This window comes from Oenanthe melanoleuca, chromosome 24 (genome assembly GCF_029582105.1).
Source record: "Oenanthe melanoleuca isolate GR-GAL-2019-014 chromosome 24, OMel1.0, whole genome shotgun sequence".
Lineage (NCBI taxonomy): Eukaryota > Metazoa > Chordata > Aves > Passeriformes > Muscicapidae > Oenanthe > Oenanthe melanoleuca.
In genome coordinates, this window is record NC_079357.1 from 3,384,269 (window position 1) to 3,409,651 (window position 25,383).

At 49.2% G+C, this 25,383-nt stretch overlaps 2 protein-coding genes and 3 non-coding genes across 7 annotated transcripts in view; all 5 read right to left on the reverse strand.

The window, feature by feature from the left end:
• Nucleotides 1–8,024: 8,024 nt before the first annotated feature.
• Nucleotides 8,025–13,290, reverse strand: HSPA8 (heat shock protein family A (Hsp70) member 8). The gene is made up of 9 exons (XM_056509603.1): nucleotides 13,011–13,290; nucleotides 11,926–12,135; nucleotides 11,281–11,486; nucleotides 11,043–11,195; nucleotides 10,402–10,957; nucleotides 9,869–10,071; nucleotides 9,386–9,584; nucleotides 8,892–9,124; nucleotides 8,025–8,524 (listed from the first exon to the last, which is right to left on the reverse strand). The coding sequence occupies exons 2-9, from the start codon at nucleotides 12,128–12,130 to the stop codon at nucleotides 8,339–8,341; spliced, it is 1,941 nt and encodes a 646-aa protein (XP_056365578.1). The 5' UTR covers nucleotides 12,131–12,135; nucleotides 13,011–13,290; the 3' UTR covers nucleotides 8,025–8,338.
• Nucleotides 8,741–8,837, reverse strand: LOC130262592 (small nucleolar RNA SNORD14). The gene has a single exon (XR_008842136.1). It is a non-coding gene; the product is annotated as a small nucleolar RNA SNORD14 (small nucleolar RNA).
• On the reverse strand, nucleotides 9,660–9,756 carry LOC130262594 (small nucleolar RNA SNORD14). Its single transcript, XR_008842138.1, has one exon. It is a non-coding gene; the product is annotated as a small nucleolar RNA SNORD14 (small nucleolar RNA).
• On the reverse strand, nucleotides 10,207–10,303 carry LOC130262593 (small nucleolar RNA SNORD14). Its single transcript, XR_008842137.1, has one exon. It is a non-coding gene; the product is annotated as a small nucleolar RNA SNORD14 (small nucleolar RNA).
• A 2,852-nt stretch (nucleotides 13,291–16,142) lies between the features above and the next one.
• Nucleotides 16,143–25,383, reverse strand: part of CLMP (CXADR like membrane protein) — a 46,219-nt gene continuing 36,978 nt past the window's right edge. For all 3 annotated transcript variants that reach the window (XM_056509745.1, XM_056509744.1, XM_056509746.1), the window contains 4 exons: nucleotides 24,518–24,682; nucleotides 23,718–23,840; nucleotides 21,601–21,742; nucleotides 16,143–19,293 (listed from right to left, as the gene is read on the reverse strand). In XM_056509745.1, the coding sequence (XP_056365720.1) occupies nucleotides 18,999–19,293; nucleotides 21,601–21,742; nucleotides 23,718–23,840; nucleotides 24,518–24,682 (725 nt within the window). In that variant the 3' untranslated portion in view covers nucleotides 16,143–18,998. The remainder of the gene's footprint in view (nucleotides 19,294–21,600; nucleotides 21,743–23,717; nucleotides 23,841–24,517; nucleotides 24,683–25,383) is intronic.

Genomic DNA, 25,383 nt, shown 5'->3' on the forward strand with positions numbered 1-25,383 from the left:
AAGCTCATGGTATGAGATAAAAATTACAGAAAACCCAGGGGGAAGGTGATTTCTGCACTAAAGCTTTATGGAAATATTGAGAAATTTGTGAAATCTTGGCATTTTCCTGCTCTGAAATTGGTGGGACTCAGCTCTGCCCCCAGTTTTGAGGCCATTCAGAGCTGATTTATTTCTTGAGGTTGCAGAGACAACGAAATAAAACCATTACAACCTTTTAAAAGCTTTCTTGCCACAAACTAAAAATATCCCTGGCTGACAGATGCAAGCTGTCAATAAGGAATTTAAGAACTCAGTATGGAGAATGGAAAGAGTGCAAAGTCTTGATAAACATCTCAAATTGGGTCTTACTCAGTGGGAAACAAGTAGTTTATAGTGGTAATTGTAAAGGGCATTTTACATGGAATCAATTAAATGAAAATCTTTTAAACCCTTTTTAAAAAGAGACCTTTTAAAGTTAACAGGTGATTTTAATTGGAACCATGGGACTTGCATGGGGTTTTTTTTTGTTGAAGAGGGTTTTTTTTTTTGGAAGCTTTCAATATAGGGGAAAATCGATCCACTTCCATCAGCATCTGAACTCCCAGAGCCTTGCAAGTTGAGGAGTGAGGCTGAGCAAGAACTACAGTTTGCTCTGGTTTGTGAAGCTTTTCCTTGCAATTAAATGTGTCTCCATCACTCCCTGAATGTGAAAAGTGCAGGAAAATTTATCAAGGATAATTAGTTTTAGTCAGAATCCTCCTGTAAAGCTCCTTTAGAGCTGTTTTATGTTTAAATTCGAGTTCCAACATCCCAGCTGACACAAGCATAAGCAGTAATTTCATGTGAGTAAAATTCCAACAACTTTACTCATAAATCCCTTTCCTTGCTTTCTCACAACCCCAAAGATGCTCTGCAGGATTATCTGGAGCAGGCAATGAGGAACAAATGCCAGGAGCACAAAACTTTTCCTCTAAGGAAATTAAATTTTGGGCAATGCCTCTTTGAGGTGGTGAATTCCTTCTCTCCCCAACACTGCAATCCAACAAATCCAGTTCTCCTGCCCTGCAAGGTGTGATCCAGGATCACCTGGAAAGAGGTGAGGGAAAACAGGGAGAGGAATAACACACAGGTAAAGGCTTGGAGGTGCTTCCCCTACAGAGCCCCAGAGGCAGAGATTTACTGGGTTAAATTGTTTATTTTATTCCTCAAAAATCAACTTCAGGTCCTGAAAGTCCAAGGGAAATATCTGATGTGTCTCACCCCAATAGCTGAGCTCCAGGGGAAAGAAGAAGCAGAAAATAAATCACACAACCTGCATTTGTTTCCTAGCTTTGGGTGGGGAAAAAATCCTCAAATGAGCACTGAGAAGCTCCTCAGGGGGAAAAGAAAAATCCTTAAAGGAGCACAGAGAAGTTCCTTGGGGGAGGAAAAAAAAAAACCTTAAAGGAGCACTGAGAAGCTCCTCAGGGAGAAAAGAAAAAATTCTTAAAGGAGAACTGAGAAGCTCCCCAAGGGGAAAAGAAAAAAACCTTTAAAGGAGCACTGAGAAATTACCCAAGGGAAAAAGAAAAAAACCTTAAAGGAGCAAAAAAACCTTAAAGAAGTTCTCCAGGGAGATACAGAGAGGGAGAGAGCAAGTTCAGCCTGGTGGATCTGGGATCAGCTCCTGGGATTTCACCTGGAGTCACACCCTGATGTTGTCCCCAGCAAATAAAAATTAACCATTCTCCAGAGGAAGGGTTGAAGCCTCCTGGGAGTGGAAGAAATTCTGGAGGGTTGGGCTGGCTGGTGTTGGGAGGAGCTCAGGGAGCTGCCGCAGCCAGGGATGGTCCCTGTGATCCCTCCCTCCCTCCCGGTGGGGCTGAGAGGCCATCGAGGGTTTTAATTATTTTAGGGCGGTGCTTGGGACATGGGAAATGTGAAAATATCCCCCAAAAAAACCAAAACACTTCCTGGGAGTGTGCAAGGCCGGGCTGGATGGGGTTTGGATCAAGTTGGTGAGAGGAATGTCAAATTTGTCTTTACAAATGAGCTGTAGAAATGCTGGTGGATAAAACCAGCACTAAGAGATAAAAGAAACTATGGGATGGATTTCACTGATTGATGAATGGAAAAAGATATTTGCCTTTACAAACAAACTGTAGCTTTGCTGATAAATGAAATTGGGTATTGGAAGATGAAAGAAGCAATGGGGAAAAACTTTGAATTCTATAAGAATGAAAAATGAAAAGGGAGGGTTGTACATTAGAGGGGAATCTCAGGTGTCAGGTGTTTGGGAAGTCTGTGCCTCTCAAGTACCTCAGCCCATGGGGAAAGAGAGAGGGAAATTGGGATAAAAGGAGGCTGCACCCTCCAAAAATTGGAGAGATCCCAGGGGAATGCCCCATGGCCTCTCCCTTTGTTGGAATAAAGCAAAGAGGACTCCTCTGTCTCCTTTTTGGACAGAAACCTCTGGTGTTGGTGGGTTAATTCTCCTGACATTGGGAAGCCCAGGGCAGGGTGTGGAATGGGATGAGCTTTAAGGTCTTTTCCAAACCATTCCAAGATTTCCTATCATGGCTTTTAACCCCTCCTGCCTTTCCCTAACCCTTCAGTGACCTCTGTCCTCATTCCCGAACCTGGGATGAGCCCTGGCTCCCAAAACCTCTGCAGGGAGCCGGGCACAGGCAGCAGGGGAGGCAGCAGCCCTGCAGCTCTCTGCCTCCCTTCCTCCCTGGGACTGCTGTGCTCCTGCCGAGCTGGCAGTGATTAGTGGCACTGTGAAGTTATGGAGTGGGGGATCCAATCCCAGCTCTCTGTTTGGAGGGGTGAGTGTTCTGCAGGTTTTTTCCCTGCCTGTGACAATCTGCACAAATAGGCTTTTAAATTAAGCAGTGATTTGGAATATAAGTGAGTGCATTTAAGCTGCTAAGAGATGGAAAGATCCTAATGGCTGAAATATTTGTCATATCACAAATAAACTGGCTGGATCGGGAGCCACTAATATAACTAATTTTTACCAAATCCTTCACTGCTCTGTGAGAGAAAATGAGGTCAGCACAGGTTGAGGCAACAGCAAATGAGCAGCTGCCAGGAGGCAGCACAGAATACTGATAAAGGAGTGCAGGAACTGCACTGCCTGCCCACAGAAACAGGAATCACTTTGTTCAAATGAAGATAGAGCTTCTTCCACAGCATCCAGGCTTTAATGGAAAGGTGCCAGTGAATACAGGCTTCCAATGGATCTGGAATACAAATGCATTCCAAAGGCTCCCCACACCTGGGCTCACCCAGCTTTTACCCATCTGGGAGATTTGGGGTGGGAGAGAGGGCAGCAGGGTGTCCTGGGGCAGCTGAGGAGAGTCCCTGGGATTCCCACAGCTCCTCTGGGATTTTCCAGCTCTAGGAGTTAAACCCTCGCTTCATGTGCCGTTCACAAGGAGGAAAAGTGACAGGAAGGGGAATTCACAGGTCATTTTCACAGGAAAAAAACAAGCTCAAATCCCACAAAGATCGTGCCAGGAGCAACTCTTGCAGTTCTAGAGGGTGAGGAACTCAGAGGAGCCCCCCAAAATCCCCCGGTTGTGCCCAGTATGAGGTGCTCATGTGAGTAGTAACTCACCTTGGGAAGAGGGAAAGAAGAGGGAAGAACTGCAGCAGCAGCCTGTGCTTTCCCTGCTGTGCTCTGAAAGCTGCCTCAAACATTTGGGACCAGCTGGGGTGCAGCCATGGTCTGCTTCTAAGGGAAAAACAGAATTGTTTGCATTCTCATAAAGAACATTTTGGAAGGGGCATTTTCTTCCTCTTCCACAGGCATGAACAGCCTGTCTTGGAAAAAGAGGAATATTTTGGTTATAGCTAGCACTCTTCATCCCTAAACCCCAAAACAGTGAAAAAAAAAAAAAAAAAAAAAAAAAAAACAAACCAAAACAAAACAAAAAAAAAACCCACCCAAAATCAATTCCATGGGTAAAATGGGAAACTGAGGCACGGAATGTGTTCCAAAAGAATCACGGAATGTCCTGAACTGGGAGGGAGCCACAAGGATGGAGTCCAGCCATGCACAGACACCCGAACAATCCCACAATGTGCAAACATTCCTGGAGCTGTGGCAGCCTCGGGGCAGTGCCCATTCCCTGGGGAGGAAGAACTTTTCCCTGAGAGGAAAAATCCATCCTGACCCTCCCCTGGCACAGCTCCTGGTGTTAGGAAGGAGCATCTCCTGCACTGTGACCCCACACAGAAGAACAGCTCAGAGAGGGGCCCAGGGTGTCCTGTTCTTATCTGGGATGATCTTTAATGCAGGATCACTCAGATCCAGCCCCAATCCCTGTGAGCTCTCCTGGGATCAATCCACAGGGAGGGGCACAGAGAGCACTTGGGAGCATCAGCCAATTTAAGCAAAATAAGCTTGACATGGATTAGCAATTGCAACAATTCCTAAATGGAACAGGAGAGGGGTTCATATTTGATAACCATTAAAGGGTTTAATGAAATAATTATAACCCAGACCCCTGAGCCTGGCCGTGATCAATACCCATGAGCTCTGAGCATCAGCCTGACCCAAGTCCTGCCGCCCTCCCAGCGCTCCCCAGCAGGCAGAGCAGGGGCTGGAAATGTGATTGCCACTAAAGTTGCATTAAACCACCGCCATCAAGGGCAGTAATAGATTAAAGGCCGCTGTGGCACTGCAGTGGGCTGGTCAATACCCTTTATTTCCTGCATCAGCCCCAATTTTGCCACCCTCCCTCGCACTATTAGCGAGAGTCGATGGGCTGTCGATGCCTGGTGCTGGCAGAGCTGCATTAATGCAGGCTCACAAAAGCAGGGAGCGTGGCATTATCACTTCACTCACTTTCAAATTACAGCCTAATGCTGTCTGCAGGCAGCTTGTGACACGTTAACACTCGGTGTGCTTTGCTGGGGCCGGGCTAAATATTTCATGTGTAAAGATTGCAGGGAGATTTGATGAGTGAAATAAGTCCTGCTGCCCGGGGGGAAATCATTCCCGGGAAGAGAGGTAGGCACTGGTGGGCGATCAGCAGGGGAGGGATGATGCTGATGGTGAGCGAGAGTGGAGGAAGAGCAGGGAGGAGGAGGAGGGTGCTGAGTAAAGGCAGAGGTGTGAATAAATCCTCACCTTGCCCCCAGTACCTGGATCAGGTGCCCTGCTGCTGCTTTTAAATGTTGAATAATCCCCCAAAATCCATGAAAATCCAGAAAAATGTTTTATTTTAGTTTTATTTCAGTTATTTTCTGCTGTGGCTCATAACCCAGCCCATCACATGTGCACCCTCCCCGAGGGCTGTGCCACCCCCAGATCCCAGCCCCACTCCAGGCACTCCAAAGCCTGATTCACTGGCTCAGGGACACAAACCCACTGATCTGGCTTTTCCCAGGCCCCAGCACCTGTGCTCTGACTGTCCTGAGGCAAACACTGCTGGATTTCAGCTGGAACAAAACAGCCCTGGAGTCAAAGGGGGATGGAAAACCAAGGACTTGAGCAGGGACAGGAAACTGAGGCTGTTAAACTCCTGCCTCAGCTGCAGTTTAGCTTTAAATGCCTCCTAAATTAGAATTTCCCACCCCAGTCTCCATCCATGCCTTTCCTGAGGAGTTTTTTGTTTTTGTTTTTGTTTTTGTCTGAGTGGGTTGAGGACTATTTGGGGGTTAAGGAGTTCCCACTTCCCCACAGTAGGAAAAGAAGGCACAGCTCAGTTAATTACCCTGTAGATTATTTATAAACTTGGGTTTATCCACCAAACACAAGCTATTTAATCACAGTAAATTGTTTTTTCCTCAAGAAACTGCAAAAGCTTCTCCTTTTCCTTGTGTTTTTCAGGATGTGAAGGGAACAAACAGGGGCTGATCCCAGAGCACAGCTGGATTTCCTTCCCTCTAGAGCAGAGCACTGAATGGTTTATGATAAAGCTGTAAAAAGAACTTGGAGCTGTTTTCCCCACTCTTATTCCTGGATTCCCTGGGTAACCCTCAGCTTTTCCAAGAAGCTGGATTAGGTGGGGAACAAGTCTTGGAAAATCAGCTTTGACTTCCCAACACTGAATAAGGATGAAGCTTTTCCTTCTTCCCCAGTCTAGCAGGAACCTCCTTCCAGCCCAAACCTGAGCTGTATCCCAAATAAAGAACAAAAATCCCCAAAAAAAGATCCTCAGAAGACACCTGAAATAAAAGTTGTGTGGGTGTTACCTGCACTAGGTCTTTGTTCTGCCCCAGGGCAGCACTGCCCTTGACATTCACCTCACCAGGGACAGCTCTGAGAGTTTCCAACCCAACCTCACCCAATTTCAGCAGAAAAATAGCCTTGAATTTAATTTTATTAACTTAATTCGAGATTATAAAGAAAAGGAATGGAAATATCTTGAAGTCAAGAACTCAAAATTAGGCGAACTAAATGAGGTGAACTAAAACCAGCTCCCCAGTTTTGCAGACAACTCTGGGTTTCCTTGCTGTGATGAATGCAGAATCCCACACATTTGGTATTTTCACTCCTTTATTCACTAACAGAGCCCTGGCTCTGCAGGATCCTGCAGCAGCTCCTGCTGTCCCCTCGGGGTCCCACATGCCCAGAGCCCAGCCCCTGCTGTGCTTGCAGGATTTCCCCTCTGAACCTCCTCCTGAGCCCACCAGGCTGTGGGTTTGAACCAGAGCTCTGACAGCCCCCAGGAACCCCAGAAAACACCCTAAAATACCACTTTCCAAACCCCATCTCCATTTTGTGGCCCTTGCACACCACTAATGGGAGGAGCTGCTCTGGGTCACGTTAAACCATCAGTATTTTGGGGTGATGAAACCCAGAGGGGAAACCAAAGCAGGGACCTCTCTGCCATTCCATGGTCAGGTGCTGCTATCTGGTGGCCCAGCACCAGCAGTGCCAGCAGGGTCCCCAAACTAAAATGCACTTAAACCCTTATTTCCCTCCCTGTTTTGTGATTAATTTTTCTTTATTCCCTAGTAAATATAAAGGAATTCTCATAGCTGGCATGGGGACACCAAGGGACAGCCCTGCCAGTCTGTCCCCAACCAGAGTCACCTGGATTGGGCTGGGACAGGTGAATTTCTCCACTGTTTGGGGCTTGAGATGAGCACTCAGGGATGTTTTTGACCCCAATTCAGCCCAGGGATGTTCCAGACCACGGTGGGGGCTCATGCTCAGTGTGTGGAGCAGAGGAAGAAAGGGGACACAAATTTTGGTGATGGAATGGCTGAACCCCTGCCTGAGAAAGAAAGACAGGAAGAATTCAATGATTGCCTTGCTTGAAATTTTTTACCGAATAAATTCTGTTCATGTCAACCCACAGTGCTCAGGTACCACACCCAGCTCTGGCACTGCAGCCCAAAAATGTAAAGCACTTGAACTGAAGGCATTAGGGTTTTCCCCTCAGTGGGGGGGATTTCTGCTGGGATCCTGGGGCAGAGGCACAGGAATGGCTCAAGGGTAATGTCTGAGGTTTCTCTGGAGAGGGGTGATGCTCCACACATTGGTCACTGGAGAGGGTCTCCAACACAAAATATTCTTCAGCCCCAGACTGGATCACCTCTCCCAGGTTCTTCACACCTGGTATCATTCTAGGCATTTTCAACTGAATTGTTCCTCCACTAATACTATATAAAAACATATTATATATACAGCAATGTTTTCTCATAAAACACAGATATTACAAATTATTGCTGCCAGAATCACCTAAAGCCACCACCCCAGCCAGCAAATTCCCCCAACTCCAGTTGGAGAACTTCTGCACCACTCTGCCAAGTTGAGCTACTTTAGCTAAAGAAAAACGAATTTACCTTTTTTTTTTTTTTTTTCCCCAAGATGCAAAAAGTCTCTTCCAACCAACCGTGAGTTCCTCCCACAGGTCAGTAAGAACCTGTTAAAGATCTCCTCACAAACACCCATCCAGACCCTAAATGCTCATGCAGCACCTTGTTCCAAGTATCTTTTCCCACTGCAATACCCACCTGGATCATGCTCAGTTAAACAGCACTTACTGCATTTCATTTTTTCCCTTTATTTCCACTGGTGCAAACAAGTCAAGGCAGAGACAGTGTGATGCCCATTAAATAGTTTTTATTCTTTAGGACATGAATTGCATTTCCACTCATTTACAGTACTGTAAAGTGCAATGGTATTCATCTCCCACCTGTGCACATTTTCAAGTATTTAAAATGCCCAGAAAAAAAATGGTTTTTTGTTCCATTTTAATTTTTTCTTTTCTTTAGACAGCAGCTCAGTTATGGAGTTTTTAATCTGGCAAGATAAACCCAGATGTGCCTACAGGATTGGGTCCTTCACTCCAACCCCCAGCCTTGCTGGGGGTCTCCTCCAACACTAACTGCTAGTGGAATGCATTTCCCAGTGTCCTTAGTCCACCTCCTCGATGGTTGGGCCAGAGGAGGCTCCCCCAGATGGAGGAGCTCCACCCCCAGGGAATCCTCCTGGCATCCCACCGGGCATCCCTCCTGCACTCTGGTACAGCTTGGTGATGATGGGGTTGCAAACCTTCTCCAGCTCCTTCTGCTGGTGCTCAAACTCCTCCTTCTCGGCCGTCTGCAAGAGAAGCAAGAGCTCAGGAGTGAAGCAGTACACATTCCTACAGTCTGGGCTGCCTCAGCCCCACCACCTAGCCAGATTTCCATTAGAAACAAAATTATTCCTGCTTGGTTTGTATCACACATTGTTCCTGGAACAACAGGACTTCTGTAACACTGCTGGAAAGCAGCCAGCTGGGAACAGGAGGGATTGGAAACTGTTTCCAAACTGTGGTCGCTCAGACATCCAAGGAAGGTACTTGGACCAACACCAGTCTTTCGACTTCTGGTGGAAACTACGAATGGCTTTGGAATCTCTTTCATCACAGCAACCAGAGCTCCTCCAACATCCTGAGCCTGGGAACTAAACATGGAATCTGACATACCTGGTTCTTGTCCAGCCAGTTGATGATCTCATTGCATTTGTCCAGGATTTTCTGCTTGTCATCATCAGAGATCTTGCCCTGGAGCTTCTCATCCTCCACAGTGGCTTTCATGTTGAAGGCATAGGACTCCAGGGAGTTCTTGGATGACACCTTATCCCGCTGCTTCTCATCCTCTGCCTTGTACTTCTCTGCCTCCTGCACCATCCTCTCAATGTCCTCCTTGCTCAGCCGGCCTGCAGACAGCACAACTCATGAGTATGGAATTGATCCTTTGTAGGGAATCATCTCAAACTCCCAAACATTACACACTTCAAATTAGGGAATGAGAGAAAATGCCCAGAATGTGACTTATCAATTTGGTAATTAGTGTAACTTAATAAAGGCTTCACACATAAATCTGTGTGAAAATTCTGATTACAGCCAAGTCCTGATTAAAAACTGTTCTGTTTTTCTGCTTTAAGTGCTCTCCCACCCTCAGGACAGCAGCTCCTTACCCTTGTCATTTGTGATGGTGATCTTGTTCTCCTTGCCAGTGCTCTTATCCACAGCAGACACATTCAGGATGCCATTGGCATCAATATCAAAGGTGACCTCGATCTGAGGGACCCCTCTGGGAGCAGGGGGAATGCCAGTCAGCTCAAACTTGCCCAGCAAGTTGTTGTCCTTAGTCATAGCACGTTCTCCTTCATACACCTAAGGAGAGAAACCATCACATTATGTCATTAAACTCATAATGGGTTATTTAATTGTTATCCTGGAGGGATGTGGTCGCTCAGACATCCAAGGAAGGTACTTGGACCAACATCAGTCTTTCGACTTCTGGTGGAAACTACGAATGGCTTTGGAGTCACTTTCATCACAGCAACCAGGAACTTACAAATAACAGGAACTTAACACCTCTGGCCCAAAAATTATTTAAGTATCAAGCAGTGAAAGCACTGACAGCATCTTGTTATTACCCAGAACTCTGAGCTTACCTGGATCAGCACCCCAGGCTGGTTGTCAGAGTAGGTTGTGAAGGTCTGGGTCTGCTTGGTGGGGATGGTGGTGTTACGCTTGATCAGGACTGTCATGACCCCTCCAGCTGTCTCAATACCCAGGGACAGGGGAGTCACATCCAGCAGCAGCAGATCCTGCACATTCTCAGATTTGTCTCCAGACAGGATGGCAGCCTGCACAGCTGGGGGGAAAAAAAAGAGACAGCATTAAAAATCCTGCAAAACACACACAGGGTTAAAAAACCCATGCCAAACACACACAGGGTTTAAAAATCCCCTGATAAATATACATTGTAAACTGTGATGATGCACATGGCTCGCTCAGACATCCAAGGAAGGTACTTGGACCATCACAAGCCTTTCGACTTCTGGTGGAAACTACGAATGGCTTTGGAATCTGATTCATCATTGCAAGTCCAAGAGAAGTTAAATTCTGACAGCTCTGGAAAACTTTAGTGATTGCGGTGGAAAACCCAGGGCCTACAGCAGTAACTAGACTGGGTGATTATTACCTGCTCCATACGCCACAGCCTCATCAGGGTTGATGCTCTTGTTGAGCTCCTTGCCGTTGAAGAAGTCCTGCAGCAGTTTCTGGATTTTGGGGATGCGCGTGGAGCCGCCCACCAGCACGATGTCGTGGATCTGCGACTTGTCCAGCTTGGCGTCCCGCAGCGCCTTCTCCACGGGGTCCAGGGTCCCGCGGAACAGGTCAGCGTTGAGCTCCTCGAAGCGAGCCCTGGTGATGGAGGTGTAGAAGTCGATGCCCTCGTAGAGGGAGTCGATCTCGATGCTGGCCTGGGTGGAGGAGGACAGGGTGCGCTTGGCGCGCTCGCAGGCGGTGCGCAGCCGGCGCACGGCGCGCTTGTTCTCGCTGATGTCCTTCTTGTGCTTGCGCTTGAACTCGGCGATGAAGTGGTTCACCATGCGGTTGTCGAAGTCCTCCCCGCCCAGGTGGGTGTCCCCTGCCGTGGATTTCACCTCGAAGATGCCGTCTTCGATGGTCAGGATGGACACATCGAAGGTGCCGCCGCCCAGGTCGAAGATGAGGACGTTCCTTTCAGCACCAACCTGGAGTAAACACCCATTTTCATTACTCAATTCCTACTCCTACAGTAAGTTTACCCACGAGCCAGACACAGTGGCCCCTCCTTACCTTCTTGTCCAGCCCATAGGCAATGGCAGCTGCTGTGGGCTCATTGATGATTCGCAGGACGTTGAGCCCTGCAATAGTTCCAGCATCTTTTGTAGCCTGGCGCTGAGAGTCATTGAAATAGGCTGGGACAGTCACTACTGCATTGGTAACAGTCTGCAAACACAGCAAACAGCTCAGTTAGGGATGTCAGTCGTCCCACACAACTCCTCATCACACTTTGCTTTAGTCCTAGACTCACCTTTCCAAGGTAAGCTTCTGCAATTTCCTTCATTTTGGTTAAAACCATGGAAGAGATTTCTTCTGGGTAGAAACTCTTTGTCTCGCCTTTGTACTCGACCTGGACCTTGGGTCTGCCAGCATCGTTCACCACAGTGAAGGGCCAGTGCTTCATGTCAGACTGGACCACAGAGTCGTCGAATCTGCGCCCAATCAATCGCTTCGCATCTGGAAAACACAATTCAATCACATTAATAATGAACAGTCCTAATCAAACACCTAAAATTCTTACTAAAAATGCAGAAAATCCTAGGTTACTATCCTTAACCTAACGTTACAATTTTGTTACAACTCAGGTGCAGACACCAAGTTTCACCTCTTTGATATGGACAAACTCAGTGCTATCACCCCTGAAATACAGCGAAGGCTGAACTGTAAACCAGACTGAGAAACCTGATAAAGACTATTCAAGAGTGACTACCCTGAAAAATCTATTTCAGTAGTACGTTTTAGCTTTTAGTAACACACTTGCATTTTGACTAGAAATAATAATTTAAGTACATTTTACTAATTTCTATGAAGCTTTAATTTTGCTCCTAGTGATTCCTACAACCAAGAAAAATAATTTCTTTAATCCCTCCCAAGTGTGCCAATCCTGCAGCCTTACCGAAGACTGTGTTGGTTGGGTTCATGGCCACCTGGTTCTTGGCAGCATCACCGATGAGCCTCTCTGTGTCTGTGAAGGCCACATAGCTGGGTGTGGTGCGGTTGCCCTGGTCATTGGCAATGATCTCCACCTTCCCATGCTGGAACACACCAACACAGGAATAGGTGGTGCCAAGATCGATCCCGACAGCTGGTCCCTTCGACATCTTGTCTGGGGAAAAAAAAAAAAAAAAAAAAATTTAATTGTTTTTAGTGAAACTGGTACAGCTCGCCCAGAGATATTGGATAGGCTGGGAGCAAACTGGTCTAGTGGAACGTGTTCCATTACAAGGGGCAGTAACTGGATCTCTTCCCGCCTAAATTGCTTTATGAATTCCGGATGGTCCCTGGAATCCCGGAATCCCAGCCCCGTTATCCCACGTGGCCGCGGCAGCGCACACCGGCTGCATTTCCCGCCTCCGCCGCTGGGCGGCCCCCGCACCACGTGGCGCGGGACTCCATCTCCCAGCGTGCCCCGCGCCCCCCGCGCAACGTGACCACGCGGAGGGGCGTGCCCGGGGGCTGCCGGGAAATGGAGTCCGCGCCGGGTGGGCCGCGTGTGCCAGCACAGCCCCAGCCCCGTGCGACACTGACCCCCCCCTTCCAGCCATCCGCCACGGGCCCCTCTCCACCCACGCGGCTTTTTCCCGCCTCAGCGCCGGGCACTGCAGCACCCGCTCTGCCCCGGCGCCGCCCCACGCCGATGGCCGCTGCGTCTCCTTGAGCCCTCCCCTCCCCCAGCACAAACTGAATGGGGGCGGGGGGAGAAAGCCGAGTCCCCGCTCCTCCCCCTCCCGCGGCAGAACCCACTTAGGAATAAAACGTGCAAATACTAAGAGAAAAAACAGCACCGCAAGGGCCCAAAATGGGTCAGTACTGGCCATCCCCTGAGCAGCACGGTCCCTCAGGACACAAAACACTCGGGAGCGCCCCCCGCCTTTTCCAGGCCGCGCCAGAGCTGCCTGTAGCACCCTCCCAACGCCATTCCAAGGCAGCTGCGCCCCCCATGCCCTCCCCACGCCGCATGGTGCCCCCCCAGCCCGTTACCCGCAGTCCGGCCCGCTCTCTCGTTCACACACTGGGCAGGGTATCAGCTCAGCTCCGGCTCGCTCAATGCCCCGCGCCCGCCGCGCCGCCCTTTTATACCCACCCAGAACCTTCCAGAAGGCCACGCCCCCTTCTCGCTGCTCTGACCAATCAGCGCGCGGATCCCGCCCCCCTACCCGGCGCTGATTGGTGCACGCCGTGCGTGACGCGCGCCGGAAGAGGGCGTAGCGCGCCCGCCGGCCCCGCGTTCTGGAACCTTCATGCGCTTTCCCCGCGCCCCCCCAAACCCCGCGGAGGGCGCGGCTTTCCGTGCGCTCTGACCAATCACAGCCCGCGCTGCCGGTGACGACACGAGTGAAGGGCGGGGCGCGGCCAGAGCGCGGGTGCTTCAGCCAATGGGCGCGTGGCGCCCGCGGGGTTCATTTGCATATTTCGCAATGGGGCGGGAGCGGCCAATGGGCGCGCGGGAATGGCGGGGGAATTTGCATAGAGGGCGGTGGGGAAGGAGAGCGGCGGGGAAGGGGAAGCGCAAGATGGCGGCGCCACGAGGGGCGACCCTGGGCGCAGCCCTCGGGGATCGACTGTGCCCGCCGGGATCCTGCTTCCCCTCAGGGGCTGCGGCATTCCCCGTTCTCCTGCTCGCAGCCATAGCCTGGCGTTTCCCCGCTGCTTCCCGCAGCGTGAATCTCCCCAGCACAATAACCAGCATCCTCCATGTTCCTTCTGCAGGGCAAAGGAACATTGCCAGGTTTACCCCAATGCCGGGTCTCTCGCAGTGCGAGCCGTGTTTGTGGTGCTTTAGACACTGGAATTGATTATTCCAACAGAGAAAAGCCATTTCAGCATCTCCACGCTTTAGAATCCACCCTAAATGTTCCCATCCATCATCAGCGCCGGCCCAAGCCAAGGACAGGCTGTCAGCCCCGGTGTGCGCGGATAGTGCAGCTCCCGGCAGGGATTCACTGCTGTGGAAAGGGAAACTGGGGGTTTTTGTGTCCCTAGAGGTGAGGGAAGCTGGGCAGAGGTCGGGAACCACCTGAGGTCACGCTCAGGGCTGTGACCTGCATCCAGTTCGTGCAATGTTTACACGGAATAAAGGGCGAGCGGAGCAGCCAGGGAGGCACTGGGAGCGCAAACAGCCAGTCCTGCCAGGCTCCGGGATATGGCACACTGGGAAACCAGGCACAGGAGCTGCCATTTAAACAGTAAAAACGCCACCAAAAAGCGTTTCAGGCTGACTTTAGACAAATCCAATAGAGGGACGCAGGAACAGATCTCTGAGCCTGTTCGTCATGTCTGTCTGTGTGAATTCGCTGTGTGCCAGCCACATCCTGGGACAAAGGGTGGCAACGTGGGTTTGGTGGCAATTCGGTGACCTCAGCGAGGGGATGTGACCCAGTGGCAGCCCAGCACAGCCGGTCCCACAGCAGCAGTGCAAAGGGCTGGAGCCACGGGAAGTCACGGGTGTAGAGCCGGATTGTGGCTCCTGGTCTTGCTCTGCCGCACACGGGGCTGGAGCCTGAGCGGGGATTTTGGGGTGACACCCCAGCAGGGCAGGATTTGGAGCTGGAATTTGGATGCAGAAGGTTCAAGGCAGGACAGGGAAGGGGCTCTGTGTCATGGAGCACCTGGAGATAAGGGCACGGTACAAACCGTGACACACACACCTGGCCAGGTAAAGCACACTCCTCCCTGTCCAGAGTACAGCTGCTGTGCTTTCCTACTCCGAGGTTACTCCAGAGATACTCCTCAGCCTAATTCCCACTAAACCCGCCACGACACCCTTGCTGTTCGCCTTTTGGGTGCTTTTTGGGGCTGCTTTTTTTAAAACCATGGGCAGAATTTCGGTAAGAGCTAAGAATAGCGCCTTGGGATGCCACGGTGACATTTAGCTGAGGGGAGGCAGCCCGAAAGTGAGTCAGAGCAGGGAGGAGGGCAGTTTGCAAATGACTCATCCCATCAGAAATTAGAGGCTCTTCAACTGGACAAAAGGAGCTCATTAACTCGATATCACAGAAATTAAAGCTTGGCAGGCTGGACGGGTTTAAGTATTTAGGTAAAGTGTTTAGTGTGGAGTTGGTTGTTTTTTTTTTTTTTTTTCAAATTGTGGATTGAAACGTTATTTTTGGGAGTTAATTTAGCGTATTAAGGATCTAGCACTGCTTCTACTTCCGGTGTTTAAAGCAGAACTGGGAGGAGAAGGGAGATTATCAAGGCATTCCTCCTGCTCACCACAGCAGCATTTATTTATATAACACTTGCATCTGCTGAAATTTGAAAATCGCACATTTCCAAGACCCTCCCTTCCCTTTCCCACGGGGTTCCCCCCTGTCAGTGTGTGTCAGGACAAACTGCTCCGAGTTAAAAATAGCCCCAAATTCCTGATCCTGTACAAAAGTCTGTGACTGCACAACTCTCAGAACGTGTGTGACCTAATCAGGGTTTTTAATGTCATCAACTCCAGTGGGACTCTTGAATTAGAGTCACACTTGTGAGATCACTGTGCTGTCACCCTGTTTAGTTTTAAATCCTGCCTAACGATGTTGCAATTTTTGCTCCCAGATTTCAGCAAGGAGGATTGCTGATGTCTGGACACCTCTGCAAAACACCCTGGGGGGAAAAAATGCTGAAAGAAACCAACCATCAGCACCTTTAGCTACCGTAAATCCCACCCCCGGCTCCTGTGAGCTGGCTCCAAAGGTTTATCTGCTGAGATCTGAACTGGCTGAGCACAGCTCAAGGTTTCCTGCTCACCTCCAGCTCATGGGGAAAGCCAAGCACGTGGGCTGCTTCAGCAGGAAGGTCACAGCAGGGCGAGGATGAAGCCACCAGGGCTTGTTGTGCATTATTTATTTACCAGGTTGGCTTCCAGCAGCTGCATCCTCGGCCAAAATATCCCAGGTGAAGCGGCCACATGGAAGATAAAACCACATTTGCTTCCATGCACCAGCCAGGGTTTCACATCTTTTGTGAAATGTTACCTAGTTTAGACTGAAAAATAGGAAAAAAAGCCCAGCTTCCCCACGCTTCCCATGCAAATATGCACATTGGCTTAAAAATGGTATTTTTAACTCCATCCTTTTTTTTTTTTTGACAGCATGAAACTCATCACACCACAGAAAATGGTACGAGTTGAGTTGAGCTGCAGCACTTCAGCTGCAGCACCTTTATTTATAAAACAACCAACCAAAAAAAATTATTAAATCATTGATTCAAAGGAATCAATAATAAATATTTGCTTTTCTCTGAGTTGTTCAGACACAGTACAAGTACACCAATCATAGCAGGTAGCAGAGATGGAAGCTTAGTTTAGCTGCTGAGAAACAAAAAGCTACATAACATGGTAGGCATTTAATCACACAAGTAATAGCTGGTATATGACAGTAAATGCTTTAACACACTATTTTACAAAACAGGGTTTGGCTTATTTGCTTCCCTTGTGCAACTCCTGATCAGCTGGAGCTTGGAAAACCTTTGGAATGATCCTTTCTCCTGTTCCCTTTGGGTGATGAACTTTCCCTTCCCTGTGAATCACTGATGTGGGCTGAAGGTGATACCTGGGCAGTGCCTGCATCCCAGTAGGGCTGGGAAATTCCAGCAGGGCTTGGAGCAGCCAGGATGGACCCCCAGAGCAGCTTCAGGCACTGCCTGACCTTCCCCACAACTCCCAAAGCTCTCAGGCTGTGCCTCAGACAGCTCAGAGCACAAGGAGTGGTTTCACAGCAGGAAAACCTGCCAGGGCTGCCCAGAGGCTCCAGGAAAACCTGCCAGGGCCAATTCTGCTCCCTGCAGGCTGCAGAGCCTCCTCTCTGCTAATTACCAGCCCGGGCTGTGACTCAAAACTGCCCAGGGCCTTGGGCCAGCTCAGCTGCTGGAATTGTCACCCTGGGTTTGTGCTGAGCAGCTCCTGGAGGCTCAGGCACTGCTGGGGCTCTGTGTGCAGGGTGAGGATCCTCAGGTGCAGCACAGGGAACTTTCAACACAGAAGAACCCACAAGCTGCTTTCACCATCCTGTTCCTGCTTTTGGAATTTTCCCAACTCTGGAGTGGCTTGGAAGTGCTTTGGAGCATCTTTGGAGCTCAGGAAAAAAAAAACAACTGCAGAGGAATCACAGACACACAGAGCTGCTGCTTCACACCCAGCTGAGGCAGGGATATGCTCCTGGAGCATCCAGGTGAGGTGACAGAAATCCACCCCCAGCACTGGCATCCAACACCTCATTCCAGGTCCCTTTATTTAAAACTGGGGTTGTTTTCCCTGTACAGCATCAGGAATTTGTCCTGCCAAGGGTTAAATCTGTGCTAGAGAAAGCAATGGAATTTTGGCTGCTCTCAGGAAGAGTTCTCACATAGTGTGGGCAAGTTTGAAAACTCTTTCCCATGTGGAAGTAGCCCGAGCAGGGCTTGGCTTTGATCAGGTTGTCAAAGATCTCAGGTAAAGAAATTAGAATTCTGAGTCTCAGTCAGAAAAGGAAAAGAATGACAGTCCTGGAGTGAAAGAATTAGAGATCTGTGGTGGTTCTGTGCTCATCCATCTTCTGTAGGCTTTTTCACAAATTGGAGAAACCCTTTCCTTCCCTTAAGTGGGGGAAAAAACCCAAACACCCTAATTTCTTAAATAGAAAATCACCAGTCGAGGAATGCAGGAATCTAGAACCTACAAGCTCAGTGTTTTGTGTGTGGCAGTGATCAGAGCCAAGTCCTTCAGAGGAAAATACCAGTGACAGAATTCCTCATCTGTCCCTACCTCCCATCCTTTCCTAATTTCATAATTTGTGGAAATGTTTAACCTGGTTGCTCACAAAAAATAATTTTTTTTACAATTCTTGCAATTTTTAAAGAGTCCTGCTAAAGGTTGAAGCCTCAGCTCTGGCACATGGCCCAGTGTTTGGTGTAGGGTGGGACAACACACACCAAGATTTCCTAATGGCAGCAGCATTTTGTGCCTGTTTACCTGTCCCAGGTATGATTTCCTCTGCCAGGGAATCCTTCAGGCTTTCCCTGGGGTCAGCTCAGACTGTTTGTTCAGTCTTGGAAAGAACTTTCCATTGGCCAAACCTGGCCAGTTCAACACTGGCAATAACCCAGAGCTTTCCCAAACACTCCACCCAGGTTTTTGGTACACTGGTGCCCTCCCCAGGTGGGCAGTGCCTTCCTGCTGGGTTCAGTGCCCAGTTCTCCTCTCTCTAAGGCTCATCAGCCACAGCCACCCCTCCAGAGGGGCTCCTGTGGCTCTGCAGTGCTGCACATGGAAGCAGAGTCAGGCCCCTGGCCCTAAGTTTGTTCTGGCAATTAAAGCACCTCTGTTTTCTTGACAGAAAAGGTCCTTTCTCTTTAGTCCAGAGTTTAGTTCAGACACCTTAATGCTGCATCTCTTGTCCTTCAGGAGTGATCCTTTAATTTCCATTTTAATTGCAGCCTCCAGTATTTATTTCATTGAATGCAGAAAATGTGAAGCACCTGTCAGTTCCCTTTGAGACTGGACACCCTCAGCCTCAAAATCTTCACTTAAGACAACACATCTTGAGAAACTTCTCCAAAACCAGTCCAAGAGACTTCTCCCTCCCCACAAAACCTCTCTGGAATATTATGCATCTTGAAGTCTCTGTTGATCCCTTTTAAAAAATCCTGAGGTTTGGCTTCTTTTCACTTGTAAAGCCTGAAGTATACTTCACCCTTCGTAGGTTTTAAATGCTCAGTGTTCCCTTTTCAAAGGAGAAAAAAAAAAAAAGATAATTTAGAAAGGAACTTCCTTCCCCTCTTTCTCAAGTCTGTATCAGAACCTCAGTGCTGGAAGCTGTTCAGAAAGAATTGAATGGGAGGGCTCCTCGTGGTGTGAGTAATCCCGAGTGATTAAGATGAAGGTGACCAGGAAGAGAAGTGGCTATCGTGGCGATGCGCAGTGGCTGGTGCTGTGTGCGGTGCTGGGATGCCCCGGGGATGCCCCGGGGATGCTCCGGGTTTGCCCCGGGGATGCTCCGGGGATGCTCACACGGTCTGGAACGCGCGGCTCTGCGCTGGCACCATCACCGCGGGCGCTCCCATCCTCAGCGCCGTGCTGTAATCCACTTTCTTGGGCTCCGGCTCTCTCCTGTCCGGCTGCCGCTGGCTGTACTGGGGAGGGGTCAGGTGAGGAGTGGCTTCGGTGGACAAAGTCCGCTGGCTGCGGGAGGCACTGTTGGCTGTGGACCTGGTGGAGGAGGAACCCGAGCGGGAGCTCCTGGAGCCGGAGGAAGAGGAGCTGGGTTTGACCAGGTGCGCCTTGGGGGCCTCGGCGTCTTCCCTGCGGGCGAACACACGCACAGGAATCAAACAACGGGAGAAATGTTTGTGTCATCCTCTGCAGGTCATCGGGAATGGGGGAGAGAAGGGAGGAAAGAGGGGGAAAGAAGAGGAAAAAGAAGGGGGAAAGAAGAGGAAAAAGAAGGGGGAAAGAAGAGGAGAAGTAGGCGACAGAAGGGGAAAGAAGGGAGAAAAGCAGGGAAAAGAAGGCAGAAAAGCGGGAGAAAGAAGAGGAAAAAGATGGGGGAAAGAAAGGGAAAAGTAGGGGAGAAAGAAGGGAGAAAGATGAGGAAAAAGAAGAGGAAAAGTAGAGTGGAAAGAAGGAAAAAAGAAGAAAAAGAAGGGGGAAAGAAGAGGAAAAAGAAGAGAAAGGAGGAGAAGTAGGGCAGGGAGAAGGGAGAAAAGCGGGGGGAAAAGGAATAAAGAAGGGAGAAAGAAGAGGAAAAAGAAGGGGAAGAGGAGGAAAAAAAGGGAAACGAGGAAAAAGAAGAGAAAGTAGGGGGAAAAGAAGAGGAAAAGTAGAGGAAAAGAAGGGAGAAAGGCAGGAGAAAGAAGAGGAAAATGAAGAGGGAAAGAAGAGAACCAGAGGGGGAGGGTAGGAAGGAAGGAAAGAAGGGAAGAAGAGGGGAAAAGATAAAGTAAAGAAAGAAAAAAAGAAATAGAAAAGAAAGAAGGAAAGAAAACCACCCCAAACTTTCTCAGCAACACAAAACATCCCCAAAACCTCTCAGAACCACAGTGTACAAGCAGCTTCAATTTAACACCATGAAAAAATATGCAAATGCTTCAAAATACCGAAATTGTGAATGTGAGGGAAAACAGTTGGTTGAGGTCTGTGCTAATTTGCTCAGAGGAAGAAGGGGGGACTTAATTAAATATCCTGCAAATTGTCCAAACTCTCTGCCGTGTAAGTTTATGGATTAAAGTGCTGAGTGTTGATGAACGAATTTGGAATAAACAGACTCTGTTTAAAACCGGCTCTGTGTGTGTGCAGCGAACAAAGTGTCGGAGCAGGCAGCGCAGATGGAGCTGTCTGCTCTGCAATCCTGTCACACAAATGGCCTGGGCACGACTGCCTGGAACCGGTTCTTCCACTTCAAACCACCCTGTGGGGAGTGAGAGAAGCGCCACAACCACGTCCTGACGGAAAGAGAGAGAAAGAGGGGAAAGATGTAACAGCAGGGTGATAGCAGAGAGAGAGGCTCCAACTGCAAGGCGGGATGTGAAAGTGAAAGGAGCAGGAAAAGGGGAAAATCAGCAGAGGCTGCCTTTGTGAGAGGGATCAGCACTGAAGGGATTACAGATGGTGCAGAGATGTGAGACCAGCACAAATAGACATAAAGATGGATCAAGGGTTTGTTTCTTCGAGGGCAGCAGCAGCTCAAAGTCGTTCCTGGAAATAGATCTTTCCTTGCTGAGGAGCTGAGGCTGGCCTGGCTGGAGCCCAAGCTGGGCTTAGGGCAGCTCTGGGCAGGAACAGATGAGCTCCAGGAACAGGAGTCAGCATTCCCCGTGCTCCTGCTTCCCTCCGCGCTCACCCGGAGCTAAATCCGGGAGAACAGTTGTTCAAAAGGCTCAAGGAGGGCTCAGAGAACGTGTCTGCTTCATTGTGTGCCAAATAGGAGCTGCAATGGAGGGAAAAAGGGGGAAAGAAACTGAAAAGGGGGAAAGAAGGTGGGAAGAAGGGGGAAGAGGGAGGAGAGAAAGGGGAAAGAAGAGAAGAATAGTGGAAAAGAAGGAAGAAAGAAGGGGAAAAGAAGGTGGAAAGAGGGGGAAAGAAAGGAGAAAAAAGGGAGAAGGAAGGGGAAAAGAAGGAGGAAAGAAGAGGGATGAGAAGGGGGAAAAGAAGGGAAGAAGAGTGGGAAAGAAAGGAAAGAAAAAGAAAAGAAAGAAAAAGAAAAGAAAGAAAAAGAAAAAAAGGAAAGAAAAGCACCCCCAAATCTTCTCAGAATCACTAACCACCCCAAACCCTTTGAGAACCACAACGGACAAGCTGCTTCAATTTAACACCGTGATGGAACATGCAAATGCTTCCAAATACCGAAATTGCAAATGTGAGGGAAAACAGTGGTTGAGGTCTGTGCTAAGTTGCCCGGGGGAGAGGAGGGGGACTTGAATCTGATTTTCTGGAAAGTCTTCACAAAGATTCTCGCAGTCAAGAAATTTGTCAGCGATATTTCACCGAGACTTTTTCGAACAACCTCTGAAGACTCTTAAAGCTGCTTATAGTTGGTTAAAACCGCGGTGCAAAGAGGTGGGGAACTGTGAGAAGGGAGCGTGGGAGGTGGGATTAAATAAAAGGTGTTACCTGATTTCATTCGGCGCCTCCTCTTCCTCGTATCTCTTCTTTTCTTTCCTCCTTATTGTCAGCCTCACCACCAGGAAAAGCAGGGAGAGCCCCACCACCACTCCACACACTGCCCCGGCGATCATGCCGATATTTTGTGCATCTGTTGTCCAAAAAACAAATTTATTGCTGACACTTGCTGTTCTAGTCCATGCTACAAGTCCTAGCGCTGGCTATAACTCAGACAGAACGCTGGGGTTTATTTTTAATTTTTTTAGGTGTGTCTCCACACAGAAGTTGAACCAGTTTCTCTTCAGCTGCCAGGGAGCGAAGCAATCACCTCTGCAAAGGTGAAACCGCAATGCTGTGCCCTCAGCTGTGGGGACGGGTTGAAATCAGGAGGAGAAATCCCCTTCTATAAAAATACAGAAAATGCAAAGACAGGACAGCCCACACGTGAAACACGGCACCGGGCACACCCCGGAGGCAGAGGAGTGTTTGATTGATTCATGAGGATTTTGTTTTCACTTCAACTCCCCTTGAATGCTCACAACCCACTTCCAGAATGAATTATTCAAATGTGGAGAAAAACTGACCTGACTGAGGCACAAAGGAGGGAGGGAAACCATCCTGTGCAGGGCATTTTCCATCCAAACCAGCCAAGGTAACCAGAGAACATTTCCCACGGGTTATGGCCCTTTGCTGGTAGTTTATGACAACTTTTTGTGATGAAAGTGGTCAGGTTGGGCTTGGCTGAAAGTTGTTTCCTCAAGCTCAGTCCCTCCGGAGGGTTTAGCAAAGCCAAGTGAGGTTTTAAACCAGTTCGCTTCAATTGCCATCAAAGCTGCCTGGACGCTTTTTGCTTCACATGCCCGAGGCAAACCGGTTCTCCTCATTCCATATTCCGGTTATTTCAGGCTTGGCTGGGCAGAAAAAATCCGGAGCTATGGAATCTCCGAGAGGAGAGTTCTTTGTGAGGAGCCTTACCGGAGCTGCCGAGCTCCATTGTGTGGGGTGGGTGGTAAACTCCACCCTTTTCCTGGCCTGCAGATGTCACACACCCTTCGTGGGGTTCATCAGGGGATTTTCACCTCTGCTGTTCAGGACACAAATTGCTAAACCCGATTAAAACCTAACTATGTCAAAAGTTACTTTTTATCCTGCGAATTACTCCGTGTCACAGTCAGCCTTTCCAACTTCAGATATTTTTCAGCCTTCAGATATTTTGCTGTCCCAAATGCAACAAATACATAATTTGGAGTGATGGAATATCCACAGAGAGAATTCATACCTGAGAGTCACCTCATGCAATCACTCCAGCCAGAAGAACCTCTAAGTTATCATTTCCCCTGCTTTTATTTCATGAATAATTCTGAAAACCAGCATTTCTAACAGACCCAGATATCTAAAGTGATAAAACCATCGTCTGGGCTCAGGTTGTGATGTTATTATTTTAGGTGAGGGCTGCTGTGTGAATCAAAGTACAAAGTACAATAATAAAAAATATTTTGTGAATAATAAGAACTATTTTATGTGAATAAAGTTTGAAAGGGCAAAGGAGCAGCACAGAATCTTCCAGGTGGGAGAGCTGGGGGGCAGTGGAGCAGGGAGAGGATTCTGGGTGGAAGGAATGAGAGATTTGTCTTTACAAACCGACTGTGGGTCTACTGATAGATAAAACCAGCACTGAGAGATGAAAGAAACAATGGGATGGATCTCCCTGATTGATTAATGGAATGAGAGATTTGTCTTTACAAACTGTGGGGCTGCTGATAGGTAAAATTAGATACTGAGAGATGAAAGAAACAATAGGAAGAACCATAAATTCCAGATGAATTCCAGTGGTTGACACAAGGAAAAGAAAAGGGAGGGTACACATTAGCAGGGGGTCTGTGTTATGTGATTTGGGAAGTCTGGATCTCTCAAGTACCTCAGCCAGTGGGATAGAGAGAGGGAAATATGGCAGGGAAATTGGGATAAAAAGGAGGCTGCATCCTTTGAAAACTCGAGATACCCCAGGAGAAATGCCCCATGGGCTCTCCCTTTAATGAAATAAAGTTTCAGGGCTGCTGTGTGTCCCTTTTGGACACAGCCCCGCGCTGTTTGTGCTTGATTCTCCTCCCTGGGGCGGTACTTACGCTGCACTGTCACCTGCACCGCGCAGCTCTCCTGCCCCGCCTCGTTGGTGGCCACGCACTGGTACAGCCCCGTGCTCATCTGAGTCAGGTTCTTCAGCAGCACCTGCCCCGGGTTCGAGATGTCTGCAACGGGAAAAACACCGGGGTGCATCGAATGGAGAGAGAAACTTCAGCTGTGGGTAGTCATGGGGGCACAGATTGGTCTGGGGGGTCAAATGAACTACAGAACAATGCATAGCGGGAGGAATAGAAGAAAGAAGGGGGAAAGAAGGGGATAAAAAGGGGGGAAAATGGATGAAAGAAGGGGGAAAGAAGGGAGAAAGAAGGGGGAAAGGGGGAAAAGAAGGGAGAAAGGAGGGGGAAAGAATTAACAAAGAGGGGGAAAAGAGGGAAGAAAAAAGGGGGAAAGGAGGGATAAAGAATTAAGAAAGAAGGGGGAAAGAGGGAACAAAAAAGGGGAACGAAGGGGGAAAGAAGGGGGAAAGAAGAGAAAAAGGTGGAAGAAAGAAGGGAAAAAGAAGGGAGAAAGAATGAAGAAAGACGGGAGAAAAGGGGGGAAGAAGAGGGGGAAAGTAGGAAAGAAGGGGCAAAAAAAAGGAGGAAAGAAGGGGGAAAGAACGATGAAGGAAGGAAGAAGAAAGGAAGAAAGAAGAGAGAAAGAAGGGGGAAAGAGGGAATAACAAAGAACGGGGGAAAGAAGGAGGGAAGGTGGAGCATCCCCAGTGCAGCCGCAGCAGCGGATTAGCGCTGGCGCCTCCCCGCGCGGTCCCGAGCCCGGAGGGAGGAAAGCCCCGACTCACTGACTCTGGAGCTGGGCGGGAGCTGCTCGGCTCTCTGCTCCTCGCCCAGGCGCTGCCAGCGGTACGAGATGGGCGCCGTGCCCGAGGCGGAGCGGCACTGCAGGGACAGCTCCTTCCCCTCCTGCAGCTCCCCCTCCAGCCAGCACTTGGGCTTGGAGGGTTTCTCTGCAAGGAGCAGAGGACAGGTCATGCGGACACAGCACAGCTTGCTCACTGAGAGCCCTTCCTTCGGCATTTAAACATTCCAGGAGCTGCCTTCCCTGGAGTGCCTTCAGGAATCACACCAGTGGTGGCTTTTAGGGGACTGAAACCCCTTCTTTTCCTCCTTCCCTTCCCTTCCCTTCCCTTCCCTTCCCTTCCCTTCCCTTCCCTTCCCTTCCCTTCCCTTCCCTTCCCTTCCCTTCCCTTCCCTTCCCTTCCCTTCCCTTCCCTTCCCTTCCCTTCCCTTCCCTTCCCTTCCCTTCCCTTCCCTTCCCTTCCCTTCCCTTCCCTTCCCTTCCCTTCCCTTCCCTTCCCAGGTTTTTAGGGTTCAGCTGCCCCCCACGGAGGAGCTGGCTGCCTCAGTGACATTTTAACACTCTTTGCCTCAGTGAAGCTCTATCACCACATTCCTCTTCCCAATTTTGAGAACATCTTTCCCTCCCTTCTCATCTCTTCCTTCTGCCCACAGCACAGGATTCTTCCATGGGATCACAGAGTGTGTGAAAAGCCGACAATAAACTGAAACCAGGGGAGGGAAATGCCAGCCCCAGCGGCTCATTTGTCACCTCCAGGGGCTGGGACATGAAGTGCCAATCCCCAGCAGGAGGTGAGGGCAGGCTCAGATTGACTGTCAGCCTGCTTTGGGTGATGAGATCACAGCGGGC

Bases quoted from the DNA above. Each gene is read 5' to 3' on its own strand.
- HSPA8 (XM_056509603.1), bottom strand. From the start codon at position 12,130: ATGTCGAAGGGACCAGCTGTCGGGATCGATCTTGGCACCACCTATTCC. The intron at 10,072-10,401 runs GTAATAATCACC...TTTTCCCCCCAG, and splicing joins GGCTGTGGCGTATGGAGCAG to CTGTGCAGGCTGCCATCCTG. The intron at 8,525-8,891 runs GTATGTCAGATT...CTTCTCTTGCAG, and splicing joins ACTGGCTGGACAAGAACCAG to ACGGCCGAGAAGGAGGAGTT.